Source organism: Bos javanicus, chromosome 13 (assembly GCF_032452875.1).
Source record: "Bos javanicus breed banteng chromosome 13, ARS-OSU_banteng_1.0, whole genome shotgun sequence".
Taxonomy (NCBI): Eukaryota; Metazoa; Chordata; class Mammalia; order Artiodactyla; family Bovidae; genus Bos; species Bos javanicus.
Window position 1 is genome coordinate 9,974,688 of NC_083880.1, and position 25,313 is coordinate 10,000,000.

Sequence of the window (25,313 nt, forward strand, 5' to 3'; positions counted from 1 at the left end):
AAAAAATATATATAAGCCAGAATCTTTTCAGAAAGTCTTAATCACTGAAGAACATCTTTTTTCTTCACAGACTACAAGACTGCTTGCTGTACATAAAGCTCCAAAGCTGGAGATTTTATTCACATTCGCTTTAGTTTTAACTTCTAGGCATTTTTATAAGACAATATAGTACAGAAAGCTCTTTAAAACCACAATTAAAACAATCCCAAGTGTTTGGTTTTTTTTTTAGGCTCCATCTGATTAATAATCAACTGAGCTCCCGACAAATGTCTATGGTCTGGATGGTGTCAAGGAGGGGTTTGAGGAAGAGGCAAAAAGAAAAAAAAAATTAAAAGGAATTCTCTTAAGTGTGAATGGGAGGAGATCGTTGAACAATCCTTATTGTTACCACCAATGGAGGGCTTTACAAAACACTAAAAGACACGTTTTTGAAACAGCAGTAATAAAATCATTAAAATCATAATTACAGTTAGCATCTATTGAATATTTACTATTACCTAGAACTGTGTTGAATAGTTCAACTGTGTCATTTCATTTAATCCTCATGACACTCCCCATGAGGCAAGAACCATTATTCACCCAATTTATCAGATAAGAGGCCCGATGCGGAAAGCGTGGGTAACGTGTAAGAGTTTAGAAAAATGGGAAGTGCTAAGAGCCAGGACTCAAACTCAGGCAAACTGAGAAAGCCCACGTATATCACCACTGCACTGCTAGCATGACCTTTATGTACTAATCTACATATTTTTAACTTTTTATTGGAGTATAGTTGATTTACAAAGCTGTGTAAGTTTCACGTACCCAGCAAAGTGATTCAGTTACACACACACACACATCCACTCTTGTATTTTATTTCTTTAATTAGAGTTGATTTACAATACTGTCTTAGTTTCAGGTATACAAAGTGATCCAGTTACAAATATTTTTCAGATTCTTATTATAGGTTATTACAAGTTATTGAATTTAGTTCTCCAAGTATGGAGTAAGTTCTTACTGTCTATTTTATATACAATGGTGGGAATCTGATAATCCCAAATTCCCAATTTATCCTCCTATCTTTTCCCTTTAGGTAATGACGTTTGTTTTCTGTGTCTGTGAGTCTGTTTCTCTTCTATATACAGATTCACTTGTATTATTTTTTAGATTCCACATATAAGTGATATCATACCGTATTGGTCTTTCTCTGACTGGCCTCACTCTGTAGCTTTCAAGACATTTTAAAGTAAATCTGTCCACCTGAGATAAACTGAGCTAATAAACACTTCAGCACACACAGAATAGATGGGAGACCCCACGATTATTAAATTTACTTACTTGACCAAAAAGACAACAGGGGCAATAAGCTCCCTCTCCCTCTGGCAGGAAGGGGTCCTGGGCCCTGGGCGCCTCGGCCAGGCAGTGCATGAAAGGCCCAGCTTTGCTACGGGTGTGAAAGGCAGGTCTCTGGGAGACACGGAGGTGTGGGATTTGCCTCAGATGGCTCCTTTCATCCAGCTGACACTGCAAACATCCTGGCATGATATGAAGTTACCAGAGCCTTCTAGATCGTCTTAGTTTTTCACTGCACAGCTGGTTACCCAAGATAAAAACCATTCATTTTATTGCAATGGTATACCTCTCTTTAGCTATCCTTGGTGTCAAACACCATAGTGGAAATTCCTGATGAAAAAAAAAAAGTGGCTTGAAGCATAGGCTCATAAATCCTTTAAAGAAAAAAACCACTGGCTTCATATTTAACAGGTATATGAATACTGTACAGACCAGCGACCTGGGAGAAAATGGATCTTATCGGGCAACTCACCTCCATCTAGGACAGCCCTTCCCACCCCAGCATGCGCACGTGTACCCCAGGAAATGGTTCTCCGAGACAGTACACAAGAGCCACTGCCCCGTTTGGGACCAGACAGTGAAGAACAACTGATCCCTTCACTGAGAAGAGGATACTTCTCTTCATTATTTTGTATGGCAAAGACTAGAAATATTGTCAGCATTCCCACTAACATCTGGGGCCACAGTTTACTTCAATCTCACTGATTTCACAGTAATTAAATATTAACAGGTGGGGAGAAATAAACACCTGCAGAAATGAATAACTGAAGAATAATCAGGAATCCAAAGACATTTGAGCAGAAGTATAGAGAAAAACCACAAGTATGTGTTTCCATTGAATCACTGCTGCAATGGGATTTTTAGATGCTATGTTTTGAAGTCAACAAAATGTAAAATGTTGAATTCTCAGGATATACTGTGCAAGGTTCCTGACATTCTCCTAAACTACGCTTCTGTTGGGCAGGAAGGAAAGTTAACACAAATGTCTGCCAAATTTATTTTTTTATTTGAAAGTAGTTATATTTTGAATATCATGAGTTTTACTGTAAATGTGTGCTGCATCATATCATATCCTGTTTTCTGTGAGAGCTTTTAAATATCTATGGAATTACTGATTTTGGAATCAGTCACAGTTTCTCTACATGGGGCAAAGAAGAGTCTTAGACTGGGAAGGGGAAGCCAGTGGCACAGCATGCTAGGAGGTGACGGAGCATGAAAGGCTGTAGCGTGGAAGCTCATCGCACAGGCGATCTGGATAAACACGTGGGATGTGTCGAGCAAGTTTAAATGCATCACAGGGTGGCTCTACTTAGAAATAAAAGGTCAAGGAAAAGTGCATTATCAGTAACAGATTACATGTCTATACACAAGAAATACTTTTTAAAATAAGATACAGAGAAGTATTTTCTTCTGATAGCTTTTGCCAAAACAATGTCCAGTGTCAACAAATACACTATTTTTCCAGTGTCAGGGAAATACTATAGTCCAGTCCTCAGCCAAAGGAAGCAGACAGATCACAGGATATGTTTTGAATATTCAGGTTAGAAGCTTCTCTTCCTTACTCAGGCTGTGTCTCCTTCAAAAGGAGCAAATTAAGGAAATTAATAGGAAGCGGCATTAGCATCCACCAGAATAGCTGTCGGCACTGCAGAGGGCATGGAGTGGACCGATCCCACAGGGAGGCATCAGCTTTCTCACCTAAACACTCTAATTACGAACCAGATGGTTGAGTTCAGTATATGCTGTAACTATGACAAGGTCAGGCCTCAGGACGGCTGGGTGATCTCTTAGCCAAATAGCCATGCTTTGCTTCTAAAATACAGGCAAACCTGGGCTTTTATCAGATTTAGCAAAACTAGCGGTTCCCCTTTCTCTGTTCCCAGCATAGCATGTATTTCCAACCCTTCCTTTTTCAACCACATGTGCCATAGCAATAGTTTTAATTAGAGATCTCTGCATCAGGTACCTACTGTGACCCCCCAGTTTGAAAACTGGTAGCAAGGACCTTCTCAAGTACGAGCCACGTCACAAGAAACAGAACACAAAGGCGGCCTGTGTGAGCAGGTGTACCTTACGGAATGTGGCAGAAAGCCAAGACATGCTTGCATGCCTGTCCAGAAGGTGAAGCCTCCCTGTGCCAAGAAGGGACCTGGGGCTGGCCCCATGCCACTCAGCAGGCTCCGTACCTACCGCTGACCCAGATTTGCTAAGGCATGGGGCACACTTGCTCCCGGTACGACCCCCGGCAAGGTTGGGGCCTGACAACTGGCCGACATGTAGAAACAACCCAAACTGTGCCTTCTTTTAAAGTGACTTCAGAATAGTCACAGCAGGACACAGAAATATGAGTTTTCAAATAAAGGAGTATTTCTGTCCTTTTGCTATATACCTATATATCATCAAGGATAAATTAGCCAGAAAATAACAAACTGTACTAGACATAGATTCGTGTGGAATATCTTGAGGCTAGTGACCTTATGGTAAATCCGAATCTCTGATTCTTACTACAAGTAGATTATTTCATCCACATCTGAGATGACTGACATTGTCTCAAGGTTTGGAAATACTGAATATCTTACGAATGATTCAACTTGAAACAATTAAAAATGTTCCCATCTTTCTCTAGTCCAAAGATAAGTTGAATGGCCCATCGTTAACAATGGACAACCCATCGTGAGATGGACGGTTTAAAAAAGACTAAATAACAGGTTTAGAGTGACTCACTGAGGATGCGGCAGCAGCTGTCATGTGGCTCTCATCACCAAACACGAGTCTAGGAGCAGAGAACCAAGGAGGGAAAAACAGGTGATCTTCCTCCTGGTTCTGCAGTGTCTTTAATGACCCATGAAAAGTGCCACTCGTCAGTCAGTCGCTGACTTCTCAAACTGTGCTGAATTCTCAGTTCCAGGAGAAGCTAAAGTGGGTGACTGGCGGGGCTCTATCACCATGTCTCTATGTTTCTGTAGAGTATACTGTTTAACTGAAGGAGCAACGTGGAGGACACGTGGTTATCTGTACTATATGCCACAATGGTTATATCCCAGGTTTTCTTGTCTAAGAGCCAAAATGCAGAGAGCAAAAAGGAGATGTAAAGCATACCAAGAAACAATGGAACTGCGGTGAAACTTGTAAGGCAATTCCTGAAAAACAAAACTTATAAAAAGAGAAATAATCTTTAATGTCTAGAATTCCAAGAAAAAAGTTACAAGTCAGGAAAAAAATCAGCAGTTCTTCCAATTAATCATTCATGCCTATGAAAAGACAAATCAAGAAAAAAATGTATACAGGCACTGTCAAGAATAACCATGACCAGAAGATGACTTTGGCAACAATATCCGTCCTAGAGTCAGGTCTGGGTTTGAGTTCCAGTTCTCAATCAAGTGATCCTTTCAGACATGAAATGGAAATCGACAGTTTTACCATCCCAGCAGGATCACAGTGTGGCTCCAAAGGAATAGCATGTAGGAAAGAACTCAGTAGGCTATAAACCACATATAAAGGGTGGTCGGGACTGTTACCACGATGATCCACTGCATCTTCTGCAACAAACGATTTTAATGAGATGACAGAAGAAAATCGTGAGCACTGATTTGCAACAGAATCTCTTTCCTTCTTACCAACTGGATTATTCAGTTTCATTCCTTATAAAGATGCGTTTTTTAAAAAAAAATTACAAGAGTGTATCCTTAATAAGTGACTGGATGTTGGTAGTTCGGAATCTGTGTTATGTAGGAACCAGTAGGGGGACTAAAGAACGTTGGTGGTAGTAAAAAAAAAAAAAAACCAGAGGAGGTGAGAGAGGGCACTGTGTCCTTGGAAGGCTGTTGGTATAATACAATTGTGGAACAGACCTGCTCCATTCTGCCATAGAGCGGCCACCGATGGATGGACTGCAGATGGTCACAATAAGGACAATTATGGCAAGAGCAGTCTAACAGTGAGAAAAAGTGAAAGTCACTCAGTCGCGTCTGACTCTTTGTGAACCCATGGATTGTAACCCGCCAGGCTCCTCTTTCATGGGATTCTCCAGGCAAGAATACTGGAGTGGGTAGCCATCCCTTTCCTCGGAGGATCTTCCCAACCCAGGGACTGAAACTGGTCTCCTGCATTACAGGTGGAGTCTTTACCATCTGAGCCACCAGGGAAGCCCCTAACAGTGAGAGCAGATCCCAGTGAATAAACTGCTTCAGAGGCAGGCAGTGATCAGCCCATGGAGGGGTTAAGCGAAGACTGAACTGGGAAATGAGTTCAACTGATGACTGAGACTCAGCACTTCCATCAGGGAGAGGTCTTACAAGTTTTACCTGAATTTATCTTCAAGAGAACCTTGGAAAACGCGATTGAAGGCATCCGTGTGGTCCCAATTCTCTCTCTTGTAGCCAGAGGAGCAAGAGGAGGAAGATATTCTTGCCATGGCTTCTTGGTGAATGGAGTGTACTGTTCCTTGACCTTGGCTTTGGACGTGCGTGTGTGACCTGTGTTGGCCAACGGGATGCTGGCAGACACGACGCGTGGTTGTCTTTTCCTGCTTCTATCATCAAGTTCATGGCCACTGCCCCTTCCACACTGACCCCAAAATGAGACAGGTGGTACAGACCAACCCTAGCTGAGTTACAGATGACCCTGGCCTAAAGGAGAGATGCCTCAGTTCAACTACAAACTATTAGTGAGAAATAAAAGCTTTCTTTTTTGGAAGTCACTAAAATTTTGAGGGTTGCCTGATACTTGGCAACAGCTGACTGATATAACATCCATGACAAAAGGTATGTTAAGGAAGGAAGCAGTATTAACTAAAAAGTGAGTAGTGGAGGCTGTGTAACTCAATCAGCAAAACGACCTCATTAGAAACTAGTCTGCCCAACAAGACCACTTGACTATCTAGTTATCATTCAGAACTTTAATCCATCTAGGAAAAAGAATGTAAATAAAAATTACTGTAATTACTACTGCTGGAAGGCATAAGCATTCTCTCCAAAGGATGCATGCACATTTTTTTTTAAAGTAATGAGAATGGGTAGACAAACTGTTTTGAAGTGTTTTTCAACAAAGACTAAATAAATTCACCCTGCCATCCACAAGTCTGCACAACAGGCAGCTGTGAGCAAAATGGATTTTAATCAAATTCAGATGAAACTGCTATTTCAAAAGGACTCAAAGAGGTATTGTCTGGAACACAGTAACAAGCTCTGCAGTGTTAAGTGTTTATGCCTACATTACGACAATGCAAAGAGCCACATAATGAAGTATGCGTGAACCTTTTTTTTTTTTTTTTCCTGATACAGAAACTCATTACCACTGAGAAGATGGTACCTCAGGCTGGACGCAAAGCTGTCACACCTGCTCCCCTGCAGCAGCATCCCAGGCTCAGAACCCCGGAAAAGGAACCTGAGAGCCAGAGAGAGGCCCTAGGATCGAAGCCATGGAGGATAAGGGGGCACACACACGTCCCTCCACTGGCTTCTCCCGGCCTCCTGACACCCTTAAGAGTCACTTCATGACGGTAAATCAGATCCTCACATCAGGACCACATTTGATCTCAAGGTGAAATGTATGCTTAGGTGAAAGGAAGTGACAGGTGGAATCTGAATTGCCCGGAGGCTGCTTCCTCATTTCAGGCTACGTGGCTCATGCAGCAGACTTCTGTCATAACCGATAATGTGATCTGAATGCAGCACTCACGTTGCTGCACGCTCCGTCTGTGGACAACATTAAAGAGCATAACTTATAACACGGTGGAATCCTGCTTCTTCACCTATGAGGACGAGCTAGTCTATCTAATGCCTATCAGTCTGCTAAATGGACCGCCTATGTACTATTTCCTTCCCAACCACGCTATCCTCCTCTGGCATCTTACACTCCGCTCTCCCTGCTCCTCATGATCATTCACTCTGTTCTTATGAAGAACATATAAGAAAATATTTATTTCAAAAATGGGGAAATATTATTGATAAGATATCAGAAGACTACTCTGGTTCATTTTGGAAGTTTTTTCTGTGATAGAAGATCCACCATCCAAGCAGACAACAAACGTTTTTTTAGCACTTAATCAGTTGTTGTTGTTCAGTCAGTCGTGTCAACAAATTCTAATGATGTCTTTATCACAGACTCAAAAGTCTTCACGTATAAGGCAAAAGGGTGTGAATGCGTGTGCATGTGAGAGAGTGCGTGCCTGTGTGTGTCGGGGGGGGGAGGGGTTATGGAAGGGTTAAAAACAAGCTCCACAGGAAAAGGAAAAAACACAGGAATTCTACTTCCTCCAAAAAGATAAAAGACCTCGCTTGGCCACCCCCAGCCAGGCTGTAGCCAGCAGTGTGGACCCTGACACAGTCTCCTGAGCCCTGCCTCTCCCCTCTCCCTTCCCCAGAATCTGGGGAGAGGAAAACCAATGCTGGGAACGCAGGGCGAGTTCAGCAGCTGGTGGTCAGCTCTGACGGGGAACAGGCAGGAGCTGTGCTTCCTGGCCAGAGGCAGAGGGTCCGTCTCTGGACAGATCAGCTTGGCACTGACCCACTCAACAACGAGGAGAAGAAATGAAGTGTGGGGGCTACATCACTTCTACTGGATGTGTTGCAAAGACCCAACCGGAATACAAAGTGGCCCTTGCAGCCCAGGCCAAAACAAAGGCCAAGTCGCGAGCTGCAGATGTGCTGCAGAGCAGCTGCTGTGACCCCAGCTGAAGTGAAAGAGAGGAGAAAGGGTGATGGGGAGGGGGCCTCCTTCCTCCTGAGACTCTGTAAGCTAGGAGAACACTCGAACTCTTCCTCCCGTGACTCTGGAAGCTAGGAGAACCCTCAAACTCGAGAAACAGGAGAAGAGAGGCATAGCAACCCGGGGTCAGATGCTGGAAAACATAAACACAAAATGTGCAAGCCGCCTCACAGGAACGTTGATCAGACATAGGTGCACAGGAAGGGGTCCACCAGAGGAGAGGCCCTGAAGAGCCGGCTCTAAGCCGCTTATGCAGGAAGAGGGCAGCTGGATGGTACCCAGAGGGGAGAGGAGCCGACCCAGGCTGACATGGCGTGAGCTCCCCCCGGAAGCAGGGAACGCAGGGCCCTGTGGTGGGAGGTTCAGAAAGATGTGCAGGCCGGGAGGAAGCAGGGGGGTGGCAGGCAAGCGCCGATGCCTTCAGGGTGGCCTCCATCTGATGAGACAGCAGCAGCAGCCTAGACACTTACCCAGAGCTGAAGAGCCTTTCTAGGAGAGAAACGCCGAAGCTCAGAGAAAGGACTGGAACGTGGGGCCATGTGGCCCAGGGGGGAGAATGGTCAAAACTGAGCTGACGAGCGAGGCACTGAACCATAGGATGGAAAAGAAAGGGCCGGAAGTCTAAGCGGAGGACGACAAAGGCGATGCCCTGAAGGAGACCTGGCAGGGCATGGCACTGCCTCCATCCCACGTGTTATGGGAGGGGGCAGGTATTTCAAACCCTCAGGGCCCCTGGGGAAGGCTGTTAGAAGCCTTTACTACCTTGCTCTGAGACAGAGCTGTCCTAACCTCGGCCAGTTGAGGATGCTGGGAAGGGAGCTGCCAGACCAGACACCTGCTCAGGCAGCTCACGTCCGCCTGCCGGCGTCCAGCAGAAACCAACAGACGCCAAGGTACACGACCACAAGTCAACACACCCCTACGTGCTTCCAGCACCTCACAAACAATGAGGCGGACCCGATTTACAAGGCTGAGGTTCAGGAAAGTGAGGCACGGTGGTGAGAAAGGTCTTTTATCAGTGCTCAGCTATGTTTGTTTTTATTTCAGAGGAGATATTTAAATTTTTACATTTCCAATTTAGAGAGGTCTGCACTTTTCCAGTTTCAAATCAGTTAGCCACACTGAGCTATTCATAGCCCTGGACGGTTGTCATCGTGTTTATTCTATGAACAGTCTAGGAAAGCATGCAGTGCACTGTTACAAGCCTCCTCCCTAGAGCCTCGTCAAGTGTGAGGTCAGCCACAGAGCCTCGTCCCGAGAGTTGAAGGTCAGTTTCCAGACCTCAGGGACCACATCCCCGCCGCCCTGCAGATCCAAGGTGCTGGTGCATGGCTGAACCTTCTGGGCTTCCTGAGGGCGCCGGGAGGCACCGCTTCCTGAATCTGACTGGTGTCTGAGGTTTTGGAGGAAGACGAGTTCGAGGGTGGATGATGTCTTTGTCTCTGGAATGACTAGGCACCTGAATTCCCTTAAGGCTCGGCATCTGACCACATCAAACCGTGTTCCTGGGGGCGGAGAGCTCAGGGCGGGGCTGCGAGGATAGAACACGCGGTCTTCCCTCACCAGGGCCACGTGGGTGTTCAGAAGGACGAGCGACTGGCAGGGGCCTTGGCCAGAGTCACCCTCGACTCTGACCGTCGTGTAGAGCAAGAGCTGAGCCTCCGCCAGAGATGGGGCGCCGGCATCCAGGTTCCCGTGAAGGAAGTAAATCAGGTCCACCAGGGTGTTCTGGAATCTGGATGATAACCGGACTCCGTTTGCCAAAACTAAGTCAGGGATTTCTGCCTTCCAGTCAAGGGAGACCTGGACCAGATCTTCCCGGAACAAGGGATGCTCGGCGCAGGCGGCGGCCTCGGATGCAGACGCGAGGACATACAGGAGGTCCCGGCATATCTGCTGGCAGAGGTTCTTGTTGTAAGTAAAAACAGTGAGCAGCAGACTCTCTGCAGAGCCCAGGAGCCGAACGCTCTGCCCACCGAAGCCAACCTGAATCTCCTGGAGCCCAGAGAGGGGCAGGGTGTGAAAGACGCCCACAGAGCCTGGGGGGTCCAGAACCAGGGCGTACAGGGCGGAGCTGAACAGGAGCAAGCACGCAGGCCGTGGCGCCGGCTCCGCGCAGTTGGCCACGGCCAGCCAGTACATGCCTTGGGGTACATCCGCGTTGCCCCAAAGTTCTGGTAGGGATCCAGCCACCAGCTCAAGGAAGTCTGTTAAGGGGCATTCTTGAAGTTTCAGCATTTGGTCTGGGAATTGCACAAGGGTCTGCTTAAACACGGAGCCCCTTCTGGCACCTTCCAGTTCCAGGCAGGAGACAGAGCTCAGTGAGGAGCCTGGGAACTCAGTGGCCATGGGGCCAGCGGGCCAGCCCAGGGCTCGGTAGGGCACCAGGCTCCCCGCCCGCCCCACGGCCCCTGCCTCGTCTCTGCTGCCAACCTGACTTTCCTTGGGGAGGGAGAGAGCTTCTGCTGCTGCCCCACCTGTCTCTAGTAGCCTGTGCAGGGGTGACAGCTTCAGAATCGGCAGCCTCGTGAGGAAGGTCGCTGCCTGCGAAGCGAGCCGGCTGGGGTCGCACAGGCTGCCCACGAGCTGGGCTTGGCCGACAGCCTCTGTGCCTGTCCGCAGCAGGTGGCTCCTGGTGTCTTTGTAAAGGTCTGAGACCCACTGGTAAATGAACCCCAACCCACGGCTTCCCTCTGGCTCGACAGTCATCAGGGACTCTGAAGAGCTCACCGCTCCAGCTGCTGCCTCCTCCCAGCAGAGCTTGGAGGCCAGTGCCGCTGGGGGAACACTGGCCCGGGGGACCCTTTCAGAGAGAATGAAGCAGAGGAGCTGGCTCCGCCAGGTCTGCTCGCCCCTGCTGTCCACAGACACTTCCTGGGATATGTGCTGCAGCCAAGTCCAGCTGGACGTGAGCCCCGGGCTGGGTCCACCTTGAGGACTCGTCGGCTCGCTGAGGCTTTCTGACTCACCATGAGTATGTCCCGCACCGCTGGTGCTGCTTTTGCTAAGAGGAGGGGTTTCAGTGGGATTGAGGCGTTCTGGCTGAGAGTCGCCTCTATTACAACTGCTGCTGTGTGACGGCTCGTCCTCCGAGGGCTGAGGCCCCCGCTGGTTTGCTTCCCAATCTGGCGCTGAGCAGCGGGCAGAGGGGCCGGGGATGATCCGGGTCACAGGCAGGCTCCAGTGGTGGTTCTGGTCCACCTCCCCGCTCTCCTCTTGGCCAGGGGCATCAGTGATGTCTCTGGGCAGCAATGGGGCAGGACAGCTCTTCTGTCAAAAACAGGTGAAAGGGGGCTGTGGCATCTTTTGCGATTCTTTTTGCGTGAATGAAGATTCCTGTGGTCATTGGTTTTATCGTGTGGATTAATGCAGAGGTTCAATCGATAACCAAAGCCATTTGTGTTGATTGACTCATGATTTCAGAATAGAGGAGCTGATTCACACACAGAGCATCAATTTCCGTATTTCATATCTTATAAATTGCCAAGTATTTTGACAGAAATATGTTAGATGGGATTGAGCCACAGTATCCATTTCTTGGTCTAATATTCTACTCTTAAAAAAAAAAAGACAGAATTCTAAGGCCTTTGATTCAATTTTCCAGGGGGCAAATTTAGCTGTGAAAGTAAGTCCTTGAGTAAATGTCCAAAATGTAAGAGTAGCCGGGAGCATACTTAATGTGAATTAGAAACTGACAAGTATTCCAACCTCACATGTGTTTTCTCTGGCCTCTCCGTTTGTTTCTTGGGAATCCTTCGTGTACATCTGCCCTGGTTAGAGCACCATTATGGTGTCTGCAAGCCAGGACCACAAAAGGCTCACGGCCAACCTGCTACAGGCTAGACATGTGGACGCAAAGAAGTGAAAGGCAACGTCCTCTTCTTCAAGAGGTCATCTCCTGAGGAGTCGGACGTTCAGAGGAAGACAGCGTTATTCCCAGATGGGTCGGATGGAGGGTGAGATGGGCCATCTCCTGTAGGACATCCACCCCTCTGTCGCTCATTCTGTTCGGTGACGTAAGATTTCTACCACCTCCTAGTTTTGCTTTTTTTTTTTGATTTTTGAATTTAGGGGTGTATGGGAAGGACAAGTCCCTCAGTGGAGGAAAATACAAGAAAAGCCTTACAAATTGTATGCCCAAATAAACCCTGGTCTGACAAGCCAATGGAGAAACAAGTTACCCAACCAAGAGTGTTTCCTCTGTGCCACTGCCAGCACAGTCCATAAACAGGAAGGGTTCCTAACACACTGGGAAGTACTCAGGTTCACTTCCAAACCCCCTCTCTGATTCTGATTATATAATTCAGCCTCTTAAATGCAGACCAAGAAAAAGGATACTGTTACAAATGAAAAACTGGGCAGAGGGTTTCTACCACAGCTACACACATTCAAATAAAGTCAGAGCAGTTTGCAACCGGCAGGATTCTGTTTAATTTTTAAGTCATATAATAGCTTGCCTTGCCTATTAGCCATTAATCTCACTGGGACTTCGAAATTCTAATTATGCAACTAAACATTAAGAAAATTTAATCACACAAGCATGCCGTAATTTAAGGCGACCCTATCAATCTGAAAAGTCATTACCTACCTCGTATTTTAGCTTACGTTGAATGGTGCCATTGTGAAGTTTCTCATTATCCTGAAATGAAAATAAAAGGCCTCTATATTAAATTACAGCATGTTCACATAGAGGGAAAAAAACTGATTTGATTAGAATATTTATGAGAACAAAATTCTAAAGAAACATACTTGTCATTCAACAATGACCTTTCTTGAGAGTTTATATTTCCAAGATAAACGTGACTGTATGGATCCGTCTGCCTATAAATGGAACTGAACCATTTATTCCTAACCTTAAAAATCACAGCATAACATTAAAGGTAAGATTTCCTTAGGATACTTCTTAATTTGTAGGATAGGAAGGAAATGACTTCATTTTGATAAAAATCAACAAGTCACAAGTATGTATCTTCTCAAAGGCAAAACTGTATGCTTACTTGGGATAATTTAGCAAGTGGTTTAAATATTTACGAAATTGATTATATTTTTGGAGAGATCAGAAAGGTGTTATGTGTAAAATTTTTGTAAATTGAGGTAAATGAAACATTTTAGGAAACTTCATATTCACTTATGAATTCCCCCTGTAAGTTCAAAGTGTTCAAATAAAGTGACTCCTGAAATAAGACTATCTGTAGACAAGCCCCACCCAAGTAATATTTAATTATTTGAGAACACTTTATATCTCAATTTTCTCACTGAAAAACTGTAAATAAAAGATCACCACCCCCAGCTCCTTAATGGAAAGTCATCTTGAAAACGCCTGCCCGGATGGCCAGCTCCTTCCCTCACCTTCACGGTGTCCGCAGGTTCACGGCAGCCATCACCGACCACCCGGTGCAGACCCTGAAGGCGCCTCTGGACCTCCTCTTCAATGTACGCACTGATCCTGAAAGCCAAGGAGATGGGAGTCCATGATCCCGTCTAACCACACAGCGCATCTGAGATCCTGCTTACCACACCCTTGGCAACCAGAAGCCTTCTTGTCCTAAATGCTAAACACAGTTAACTCAGAGCCTCCAACCTTTGCCTCCTTTCTAAGAAATGTGACATCACGTGTTCACTATCTAGGGTTTTCTTCCAATAAGAGAGGCCTGGACACATTACCGAATCCTGGGAACAGAAGGGAGACTCAGTTATCCCATCCAAATTCCCGCTGATGTCCCGGGCAGAACTCCTGCTGCGGGCCAAGGGAGAGAGTCAGAGACCCTCCATGGTCTCACGACTGAGACCCGAGACCCAGCACTTCACTCACCAAGCCTTGGTTTCCTCACACAGATACTGGTGATAATTATTTGTCACAAAACACAAAGTCATTTCAGAGGATTAAAAGGAAAGACAAAGAGGCGGGTGCAGCCTCCACAGATCTCCCCACTGGATGGCACGCTGTCTCACCTCATTCCTCCTCTGTCTGTTCGCTGCACCTGGCCGTGAGACACTGCGTTTTACAGGTCTCTACCTTCCAAAACACCCGGCGAAGGGCCAAGACAGTGGACGCCAGAAACAGCTGACTTTTGAGGCAGCTGTCAACCAAATATCTGGCACGCCATACAATACATAGGGGAAATTATATAAAGTGCAGCCATCCACCCAGAAGAACCAGGGAGAACAGAGGATTTTGGGTCCTTCAAAATCTTTCCAGTGACTCAGGCCGCCCAAAGGCAAGGCTTTCTCAGTTCTAGGCTCCCGGCCCTGGGTCTACAAACACTGAATTACACAGATTGTTTTACATGAACTGTTTTGCGTGTTTACATCTTAGCACACTAAAAATTAAAAATCTGGTTTCATCTAAGTCTACACGTAATTCTAAAAACATTTCTGTACTACTGACCATGGCTAACGACTTTCTGATATGCTGGGTAAAGAGAGTAATATTATAGGTAAGATAGCCCAAAAGAATGGTGCAAGGATAGTAGAATACAGTATTTACATTTCAGTATTTCAGTAAAGAAAATCATATGCAACTGACTATGAGCCAAGGCCTCCTATAAACAAATTCTCTCTCTGAACCTTCACTTAAATTTTAAGTGCCACAGAGGAAGACAACCTAGGTTTAAAGGCCCTCAGAGGTTTGTGCCGTCTGAGTATATTTTGATATGTGAATAGCTCTCTGCTAGTACCCAGGGCTCTGGACAGCCCAGCTTGAAATGAATAGGTCGATTAGCTGAAGGCTCCAAGCCACAGATCAATTCATGATGCCACCCAAGTCGAAAATCATTTTTCTATAGTAACATCAGATACGCATGCGTGCTATTCATGGTCATTCTGAATATATGGTACGGTCTCTGCGGTATCTATTTGTAACCAATGACGTCTGTAAACTATCTGTCAGCACAAGGTCCTTCTTGGTAGAATCCAATTAACTCTACTTTGCTCCTCTCGACCTGGCCTGGCATCACTCCTTTCTGGTTCTCCGAAACCTTTTTTCTTTAAACATTTATTTATTTGGTTGCACTGGGTCTTCCTTGTGGCCTGTGGGATCTTCCTGGCATCATTCGGGATTTTCACTGTGGCACACAGATTTCCCAGCTGTGGCATGCGGGCTCAGTTGCTCCATGGCACGTGAGATCTTAGTTCCCCAACCAAGGAGTGAACAAACGTCCCCTGCGTTGCAAGGCAGATTCTTAACCACTGGCCCACCAGGAATGTTCCTCCCTGAACCTTTTAACAATTCTACCTTCTTACACAAACTACTTGCACCAGCATTCTTGATTTGACTGGCCGAGTATCCTGTCTTGAGCCCTATAAAGGACATCTCACCCTACCAGGGGCCAGGCAGCAGCTGATCAAGACAAATATGTCTTGGGGACAAGTGCTGTTCATAATCTTGTATAGAGCCCTTCATATGCAAACTGGCCAATACAGGGTTCCCTGAGTCATCAAATCACGTCAGAAATAGGCCTGGCATCAGTGTGCTGTCCAGTACCTCTCATCCATCAGAGGGACTGGGTGAGATTTTTCTGCACTGGATGGGAAGCTGGAAGCAGCAGGCTTTCCCTCTAAGGTCCCACGATGACCTTTTTGAACACCATCGACCTCACAGATCTTCAGCTTCAACTGCTGGATTTCATGTTCTAACCTACAAAGATGGAAGTTATGTGAATTCACACATTAACAGTGTCTCCTGAGCTTCTTCCCTAGAAACCACAGGAGATCCAGACAAAAACTGCCCAAGGAGCTTTACCTTCTGGTAGAAAAGGTTATTGCAGACCTGTAAGACAATGTATAAGGTGGTAACAAGCCACAGAGAGTTTCAGGACAAACGCCACAGACATCCAGGAGTTAGAGTTCGACATCAAGGGCAAAGGTATTCCCACTGTGTCCAGTAAATCCTCAGAGGTACAAGTGCAGAATTCTGAGACCCAACCCTGGCTTCAACAAAATTGTTCGTTGTGGACTATACATCATAACCCAACAAGGATGTCTATTTGACAAAAGAGATTTTTGTTTTAAAGAATCTTTTTAAACCGCCAATCTAAGAGAACCTTCAAGGTCAAGGCAGTTCTAAATTGAGTCCACACAGGCCAGTGGGAATTTGGCATTTGGAGATGACAGTGAATGGGATTCCAGGTGCAGAAACAAAGGGACTAAGCCACGAAAACCAGGAATCTGTGCTCGCTAAGGCAGAGGGTGTGGAAAAGGGAAATAGGTGAGAGAGACCTAGGAAAACAGGCTGAGTATCTACAGAAATTAATATAAACCATAAGCTCTGGAACCAAACATTTATTTCCAAAGGCCAACGATACAGCTAACGTAAGGGCAACAATGTATGAGGCTGGGCTCCACTGGCCCAGGCGTGACTGAATTCAGGCCCATCAGGCTAAAGAGCCAAGCTTTCCAGTCATCATGTCCTAAGGAACACTAGCCCACTCACTGTTATGAGACTTGGACCTCAGCTGGTGTTGAGATGCAACCCTGCCACTTTCCAAGTGCCTGACGCTTGTCCCGTCGTTATATAACCATAGAGGGGGAAAGAAGAAAACGGATTAAACCTAGCTCATAAAGCAAGCTGGCAGAGAAAGGCAAACGCAGTGCAGTGTTGGTGCAATCTGGCTCCATGTGAATCTGGTATTTTGCACTTCGGAAATTCACAAGTGGTCAGGTCAGGGTGCACAGCAGGCCCTGGCTCAGTTGGGAGAGCCCAGAGAAACAACTAAGACACAAAACCAAGACCCCCAGAAAGCTACAGGACTGTCACAGCAAAGTGCTGAGAATCTGCCCGCCTCAATCAGGGCTTTGCAAAATCTGCTCCATCAAAACACACGAAGCTAAAAGCCTCCAGAGAAATGCTGACATTGGGAAATCACTAAAGTGTATCCGCTAGAATCTGGTATTAATAGTAAATGGTCAGGGAGCGAGGCTGGCTGGCAGAAGCCAGGGATGGCAGGCTCCAAGCCCCACTGCATTCTCACTGTGAAGCGCAGGCCACAAACTGAGAGCACGCCTCCTCTGCTTTGCCTTTCCTGGGGCCGGAGCTTTGTCCAGCAATTTCATTTACATAACATACTTACACTCATTTTCTTAAACCTCAGACCTATTTCTCTGAAGTCACAGCTTTTGTGGGTTTTGATTGTTTCATCTGTCACTGTTGTGCCTGAGGGAATCACCGGAGAGCTTGGTAAAGAGAATCGTTTAAGCAGATGGTTTGAAAGGAGGCTGTCCTGACCCTGATGGTGGCTCCAGCAACAACTCACGGTAGGTCTTGCCTTGTCACCAGGATGGATTTCAAGCCTCTGCCCTTGTCAAGCTGGGCTCCGAGAAGCCAGCAGGTGGCTTCCGCTGCAGCCCCTAGGAAGGGGTGAGAGGCAGGGGGAGGACTTCAGGGAGGCAGGGAGCCTTCCAGCCCCCTGTACCGGGACTTCAGTTAAGATCCCAATAGACCAAAGGGTCTGGAATAACTAAAGAAAAAGGTCCATGTCCTCCTCCTAAGGGTAAGGACGAACACTGCGGCTCCAGATGGAAGAGCCTATCCACGGCAAGCAGGGCAGGGGACAAAGCCCCCTTGCAGAACACCACATCTGGAGACATGGGCAAACCAGGTGGCTGCCAGTCTCACTGAGAGTCTTGGCATCACACCTACAGGGTTAGCAGAAAAAGCACCCTCCAGTGTGCGCATTTGTTTTGAGGCCCTACCTCTAGGAAGCATGGCAATAGTTAAGAGGTGGTGGAAGAGAAACACTCCTTTACCATGAAAATAGCACTGGCTCGTAGTTCACAACCTCCAAAGTAGTATCAGTAAATCATCGCCAAATGAGCCTGGAGAGACCTGTGTTCAGAACATCTGGAGAGCTTTATGTTTTAATTCAGAATCCTGAAATCTCCCATCAAACACTAAGAACCCCCGGGGGGTGGACGGGGGTGGGGGTGGGGGGCGGTTTCTTTTCAGTTCGCTGCCAGGTGTGGAAATCGGTGTCTACACAACCTGTGAACTCAGGAGCGATCCTTCACCAGAGTAAGTGCTGCTCATCCTCACGGAGATGTTGAGGTGTGGGCAGGAGGAGGGAGCGGGGGTGTAGAGATCAAGAAAAAAGAACGGGGGAGGGCGGGGAAATCGGGCGGGAAGCCTTTTCAGTATTCCATGTTTATTAAAATATAATACACACGATCAGAGGTCACTGAGGTAACAGACCAGGACTTGGTTTTTGTGTGTTTTTTTCAACTTTAGGATGGTGATTCTAAAACAAGGATTCTAAGGAAAAAGAAAATGAGGCTTAGCCATCAACTGATGTATCAGTCAGAGATACAGCACTCAAGGGGAGAATCCAACCCATCAACCTAACGCCCGGGGGCCTGGAAGGCATGGCAGGCACCCCCTGGGCCGCGCTCACCTCTCCCGGTCCTTCTCCAGGGCTTCCTGCCTGGCCTGCTCGCCGCCAGCGGCCCGCACGCAGCGCCTCTGCAGCGCGGAGTGCCTCCTCTCCAGCCGGGCCACCGCACGCTCCAGCGCCTCGCGCTGCTGCTGCTCTCGGGACTCCAGGATCTCCTTCTCCTTCCGCCTCACCTTCTCCTCTTGCCGGGCCACGTTGGCCGTGAACTCGAAGGTGGCCTGCAGCTTCTGCAGCTGGCTGGCGCTGGCCTGGTACTGCGCGAGCTGCTCTTCCTTTTCTTCCATCTCTTTCTCCACTAGGTAGAGAGTGTTGTCCAGGTCGAGAGGACCTCGATCAAGGATCTCACGGACTCTCTGCTTCTCCTCCGACAGCCTGGGCAAATGCTGCTGCAGGAGGTCCTGGAGCTGACGCTTCTTACACTGCAGCCTGCCCTCCGCCGGCTGCGTCCCCTCCACTGCTCCGGCCGTCCAGAGGACGTCCGCGCCGCCCTCCTCCTCCTTTTCCGACCCCCTCAATTCTTCCTGGCTGCCAGATGGTAAACGCTCGCGGAGGAATTCCCGGTCCTCCTCCACCTCCCGTTTCAGGAGGTCCTTCTGCTGCAACAGGTCCTTCTCCATGTTGGCCAGCGTGGCCAGCTGCCTTCGCTTGAACTCTAAGAACCGCAGCTGCGCCTGCTCGAGCTCCGGGCTGTCGCCACCCGCCTCGGCCCCGGCCTCCCTGGCTTGCAGGAGGGCGGTGCGGATGCCCTCCAGGTGCCGGTGCTCCTCGGCTGCGCGCTGCGCCTCTCCGCGCCATGGCGGTTGCAGCAGCTGCTGCTTTGCGCGGAGCTGCGCCTCCAGCTGTGCCACTCGAAGGACCTGCTCCCGCTCCTGCTCCTCCAGCCGCTGCTTCTCCTGCTCCAGCTTGGCGTACTGCTCCTCCTTTTCCCTCTTGAGTCGCTCCAGCTCCTGAAATATCTGAACCTTCTCGGCCTTCTCGTGGCTGTTGAGTTCCTGCAGGCGCTGGAGCTCCTCCTGGACACGCAGGAAGCGTTCCTCCTCCTGCTTCTTCTTCTGAAGCTCCGTCTCCTGCTGCTCCCGCTGCCTCGCCTCCTCGAAGCGCTCCTTCTCGGCCAGCAGGTCCTTGAGGGTGCTCTCCAGGTGCGAGCTGCGCCGTTTGAGGCTCTCCTCCTGCTTGCGGATCTGCCGCTGCGCCATCTCTGTCTCCTGGCGCTGCGTCTCCACCTCCTGCTGCATCCGCTCCAGCGCCGCCTTGTCGGACTTCTGCTTCTCCTCCATCTCTTCTATGAGTTTTCTGAAACGCAAAGCGGTGACCGATCATTATTTGATTACTAGCTTCACATGCTGCTCTGACTTCTCCCTGAACTGATACGTCCTGGAAATGGCCTTAAAACACTGCACACCCTTCACTAAAATTAAAAAAAAAAAAAGAGAGAACAACATTTTCCTTTTAATATCCAGTGGCCTGCTGTTTTATTTTTTTACTCTGTAACTGTCCAACATATCATTTGCCTAATCTTCTCGAGTAGCCTCTGATATCATTTCTTTGTAGTGCCTATAAGCATAATGTGTTATGCATGATATAATTTTAAAAGACCCCTGGGCTCAAAGAGAAAGAGCCGTGCCCAATTTAAATTTAAATGTGAATAATTCTGTTCAGCCCAGTGGCTAAAACTCAGTGGAAATTCGGTGACAAAATGATATTAAATAAAAATGCTTATGCTGTCCTCAACTCATCAGGGTCAAATATCAAAGTCAAGATAATCAACATTTCATTGTTCCAGGTCAAATAACTACATGCTGTTGAGCATTTAATCACTAGTTTAGGACAAATGGCAATCATCAAGTGACCCAAAATATTAGTTTATTAATGTATAACATTGAAAATAATGGCAATCTCCATTAGAATACTTAAATGCATGATTCCAGGGGCTATGTGTCATGTGTCTGAGAGAGCAAAGGGTGCCCACTGGGTGCTAACTCAGTGTTTCAAGGTTGGGAGGGATGGCCTCTAGAGCAAGAGTGTGGGTGCAAGGTCTCTCTCCTGACCCACCCAAGCCCTATCTTACATGATGCTGGGAGCTAAACCAATTCATCTGTAACCTCCAGACTCCACGTTCTAGGAAATAAATACCCAGGGTACAGATTTTTCTGTGGCCTTCCTTTCTATGCTAGTATCTGTTGTTGGTTCATGTCTTGGCTTGTTATATAGAACAGGAAAAAAAATACAGCTTTTTCAAAGAATTATATTCAGAACATATTAAAAAAACCCTCTCCAAATCAATTAAATAACCACACACACACACCTGCACACATGTGCTTGCACACACAGACACACCCCAAAAGAAAAGGGAGCTGAGAACATGCAGAGGTGGAGAAGAGAAGGTTATACAAATGGCCAATCACCGTTAAAGAAAGATGTTTTAAAAAGTGAGAAGGCATAAGAAGGGGAATTGCCATTCTTTTGGCTTTTTTAAAACTCAGAGGATATTATTAAGGAAGATATACTTTTTAGTTAACTTTGAATACATCTATTATTTGGTGTATTACATTTAATGAGTATAGTAAATTTGCCTACTGACTCTATTCCCTCTCACAAGTATTTGAAGATGAACTATTTTTAAAAATTCAAACGCTGAGACTGTCCTGGTGGTCCAGTGGGTAAGACTCTGCACATCCAACGCAGGGGACACAGGTTCATTCCCTGGTCTGGGAAGTAAGATCCCATGAACCGTGTGGCACGGCCAAAAAAAAAAAAAAATAGTAATTAAAAACAATTAAAAATTCAAACATGAAGTAAAATTAACCAGCTAAAGACAAATGAGTTATAGTCATCAGATGTGTAAATGGATGGACACTGAGCCAGAGGGGAACGACACAGACACAGGTGAAGTCAGTCTAGGGCACCAATACAGGCACCCACCCCTGTGTGGTGTTAATAAGACTCCATATCACGTGACTTACCTTTTACTTTCTAATTTCTCAAGCTCTTCACGCTGCTGCCGCTCAAATTCAAGTCTAATAAAATCAAATGAAAAACAAGTTACTTTTCTGAAAGTGCTTTTTTACTCTTTCTTTCTCTCCAAAGAGCATCAGTTTGTCAAGCACAATGTTTAATCATTGTGGATTAGCAAGTTTAAAACATATTCTCTGCTCTATAACTAGGATTAGCAATTAGACATACTTTGAGGTGCTTGAATTCAGGCCAAGAAGGAACATACTTTACTTGAAGAAAAGGAAACAAAAGACACTATATTAAAGTCCATATAGTGGAAACACTTCCACTGTATGGAAGAAGCAGAGTTAAAGACGACTTCTAAATGAGAAGCATGCTGACTCCATGCAGTTTAGTCACAGATTAGTACAAAAAAATGAAGAATCTCTACCTTAGACAAATGGGTCCTTTTATAGGGAAAAAACTGCCAGGGAGGTAGAGAGAGAAAGCACAGACATCAATTAAGAGAATTAACTGGGGAAACACCACAAGAAAAGCAGTAAGATACTTAACAGCCAACTGTCATGCACAAATTGAAACGTCTTTTCATACACATCACATTTCCCAACCACTTCTTCAAGCAAATACTCCAGAGTTGGCTGTTAGGTTTTGCACACTTCCCAGAATAATTACAGTGCTAATAATAACTGAGTGCCAATAATAACTGCCCACAAAAGTCAAATTTATACTTTTACTACTTTATAGACGGTTCTACTGTATACAGGAGGATCTTGAGAAACCTACAATCAGTAATACAGCAGCTCCTGGGAGCTACAGAGATGATGAATAGACTGACCACAGTGGTAGCAAAATAAAGGGGGCTAGGTCACTGGGCAATTTAAAACTCATTAAAATATGGATAACAGAAGTTGATTTCTTCTCAAATACTAGCTTGAATTACTTCAAGGTTGCACTATACCTTTTAAACAGTATGAACCGCAACTGTTAAACTTACACCTTTTCTTGTTGTGGGGGATGGCAGATACAGCCAAAAAGCCACACTATGGAAAAATTCATTGTCAACTGTTTTCCTTGGATAACATGCAAATCCAGGTTGGCAACCGTTACCTTTACGATGAGCTAATGAAATTTCAAACAGATCTGTCACCAAATGAATTTGGGTTACAACTGAGAGTAAGACGTCTTGGGGCAGCAGTGGGGGGGTGGGGGGGTGGGGGGTTGGGAGCAGAACTGAGTGCTGTGCTGAGCGGTTTATACATTTGCTTACTCTGCTGCTACTGCTGCTGCTGCGTCGCTTCAGTCGTGTCCGACTCTGTGCAACCCCATAGACGGCAGCCCACCAGGCTCCCTGTCCCTGGGATTCTCCAGGCAAGAACACTGGAGTGGGTTGCCATTTCCTTCCCCAATGCATAAAAGTGAAAAGTGAAAGTGAAGTCGCTCAGTCGTGTCCAACTCTAGGGATCCCATGGACTGCAGCCTACCAGGCTCCTCTGCCCATGGGATTTTCCAGGCAAGAGTACTGGAGTGCAGTGCCATTGCCTTCTCCTTGCTTACTCTGCCTTCCAGCAAATCCTGAAGACAGCACACAGCATAAACCCATTAACATATCAGGAGCCCAGAGCTCAGAGATAGGAAAGAACTTGTCCAAGATCAGAAGGGTAAGACACAGAGGAACCAGGACTTGAACCCACAACAGTCTGCTTCCAAAACATGATAATTCATTCACTTTATGAGCAATGCTTCCAGTTTATGATGCATAAAATGGAAGCATTAATAAAAAATTAATAAAAATATTACATCTTTTATTGAAACTTATCATTTAGGGTTATATTTATTTTTCTGTCAAATGAAAATGATCTGTAGGTTATAGCTACTGTCATCCATGGAAAGTCAATCATAAATCTATATGAAGAGTATCTGCCAATTTCCAAGCCTTATCTACATGCCATTACACTAAGTAGATGCAGGGCTTCATTAAAGTTCATATATGATCATTCTCTTTATATAATGGTGAACAGATCCTTGGGAATGATTCCTAGTATGAGACTTCAGTACAGTTTAGCCTTCTTAGAGGTAAAGGCAAAAAAAAAAAAAAAAAATCACTGGCTAAAACACTTTCAAAACCTGAGGATTTTCCTTGAATTGTTTTTATTCTCAATTTTTATTTTCTGTGAACACTGGCTCAATGTGACCATCAGCAGACAACATGGCTCTCCCCTGACAATGTCACAAAAGAACGGTTATAAGCCAAATGCTGCTCTGAAAGGTTCGAATGAAAACCTATCACAGGATTTAGGAACTTCCCTGGAGTTTCAGAGGTTAAGAGCCTGTCCTTACAGTGCAGGGGGCATGGGTTTGATCCCTGGTTGCTGAACTAAGATTGCACGTGCCCTGCGGTGCTGAAAAAAACACCACCATCCAACAACAAACCCCTCTCGCAGGACAGTTCACAACTCGCAGGTGCTGGCAGGCACTGAGCATGCAGTGCCCTCACTTTGCCCTCTAACCTCTGCAGGTCTCATCCTCACTTTATGAGCCAGGAAACTGAGGCCTGGAGCACGCAAGTAGCAGAGGGAGGCCCTGAACCAATTTGGTACTCTACAACTGCTGGTAACTGCGGGTCTCCAAGGGTCCTAACATGTGAGTTTTGGTATCTTCTTCTTCAGGCTGACACTCAGCACCTATGTGTTTTACTGAGCCCAGTGCCAAGCGCTGCGCAAGGCACAGGGGATACAGTGTCTCAGAAGGAAGCTGTGGCCCCTGCCCTCGCGGGGCTTCCAGTCTGTAAGTGACAATGGGGTAAAAACAGGAAGTTCTCCCAGTGAGTCATGAGCCAGAGTGAGGAAGGACAGGGTCACACGTAGCAAACGGAGCAGGTGCAGATCTCAGAATTTGGCAGGAGGAGAATCAAGCCAAGACTCTCCAGGGAGCTTCCACCTAGGCTATGAGAGTCTTCCCTGAGACAATGAAGAAACTCAGGAAAAGCTTCATAAAGCCATGTCTTGGCTTCCTGGGTTGGGGGAGGGGTGCGGGGAGCACGTAGAGGGTGGCAAGATCCAAAGTTCAATGGGACTACAGAAGCTACAGTGTGCAGGGCCTTAGAAGTTATATTGAGGACTCTGAACTTGACCCTAAAGATGGTGGCAGAAAAGTATCTTGGAACAGGGTTGTTGGAGAGCCCATAGACAACAGGTGAGAGGAGAAGCCAAGAAATAGATCAGGAGGCCAGTGTCATCATGGATACAAGAGATGACAGAGGCAGGACCCAACATAACTGGGATAAAGGAGCGCTGGTATCTTCTGATGTGCAGTCGTCAAGGTGACAGCACCTGGCAATGGGCTGCACTGTGTCGGGAGCTGTGATGGGAAAGAAATAATCAAAGACAGTTCCTGACAGGGTCACACAGTGGGAGGGTAGGCACAGCATTACAGCCAGGAGACTGCACTCAAAGGTCAGTTGGTCTGAATACAAAGGCTAGTGGTCCTGAGGCTAAGCATGAGTTATTTAACCTTGGATGCTTAATTTTCACAGACTTAGAAGAAAATAACAGGCATCTCCTCAAAGGAGACAAACACCCATCCCATCAAAGAAGACAGTTCGTATGAAACATCTGCAGCGTGCCTGCGCGTAGTAGGTGCACAAGTCTGCCTCTCGTCTGTGACCTGAGACAAGGAGAAGCCCAGTGGGAAAGGGGAGAAGCAGCGGGGGCGGCCGTGGCTGTGCTCACGGTGGTGCAGGTCGGGGGGTGCTCAGCATCCACAGAAGAGTCAGTCCACACCCGTGTCTCTCACCATGGCCCTGAGAGCTAGATGCCATCTTTCCCCCGTTTCACACACGAGAGGTGCCATGTCTCCAGTAAACGGCAGAATCAACCGACTCCAGAGGCCACCCTTTGTCTCTATTCTGCCTTCAAGAAAGGAAGCTCAGTTTTACAT

The 25,313-nt window shown here is 46.7% G+C and overlaps 1 protein-coding gene across 13 annotated transcripts in view; it reads right to left on the reverse strand.

The window, feature by feature from the left end:
- KIF16B (kinesin family member 16B) overlaps nt 1–25,313 on the reverse strand; it is a 308,034-nt gene that overhangs the window by 81,457 nt on the left and 201,264 nt on the right. For 4 of the 13 annotated variants that reach the window (XM_061435650.1, XM_061435647.1, XM_061435652.1 and 1 more), the window contains 7 exons: nt 21,808–21,840; nt 21,386–21,439; nt 18,423–19,715; nt 15,521–15,673; nt 13,387–13,483; nt 12,626–12,676; nt 3,329–11,307 (listed from right to left, as the gene is read on the reverse strand). In XM_061435650.1, coding sequence (XP_061291634.1) covers nt 9,250–11,307; nt 12,626–12,676; nt 13,387–13,483; nt 15,521–15,673; nt 18,423–19,715; nt 21,386–21,439; nt 21,808–21,840 — 3,739 coding nt within the window. In that variant the 3' untranslated portion in view covers nt 3,329–9,249. Of the gene's footprint in view, nt 1–3,328; nt 11,308–12,625; nt 12,677–13,386; nt 13,484–15,520; nt 15,674–18,422; nt 19,716–21,385; nt 21,440–21,807; nt 21,841–25,313 lie in introns of those variants that run through there. The other 9 variants (XM_061435656.1, XM_061435655.1, XM_061435653.1 and 6 more) reach the window with 5 other exon arrangements.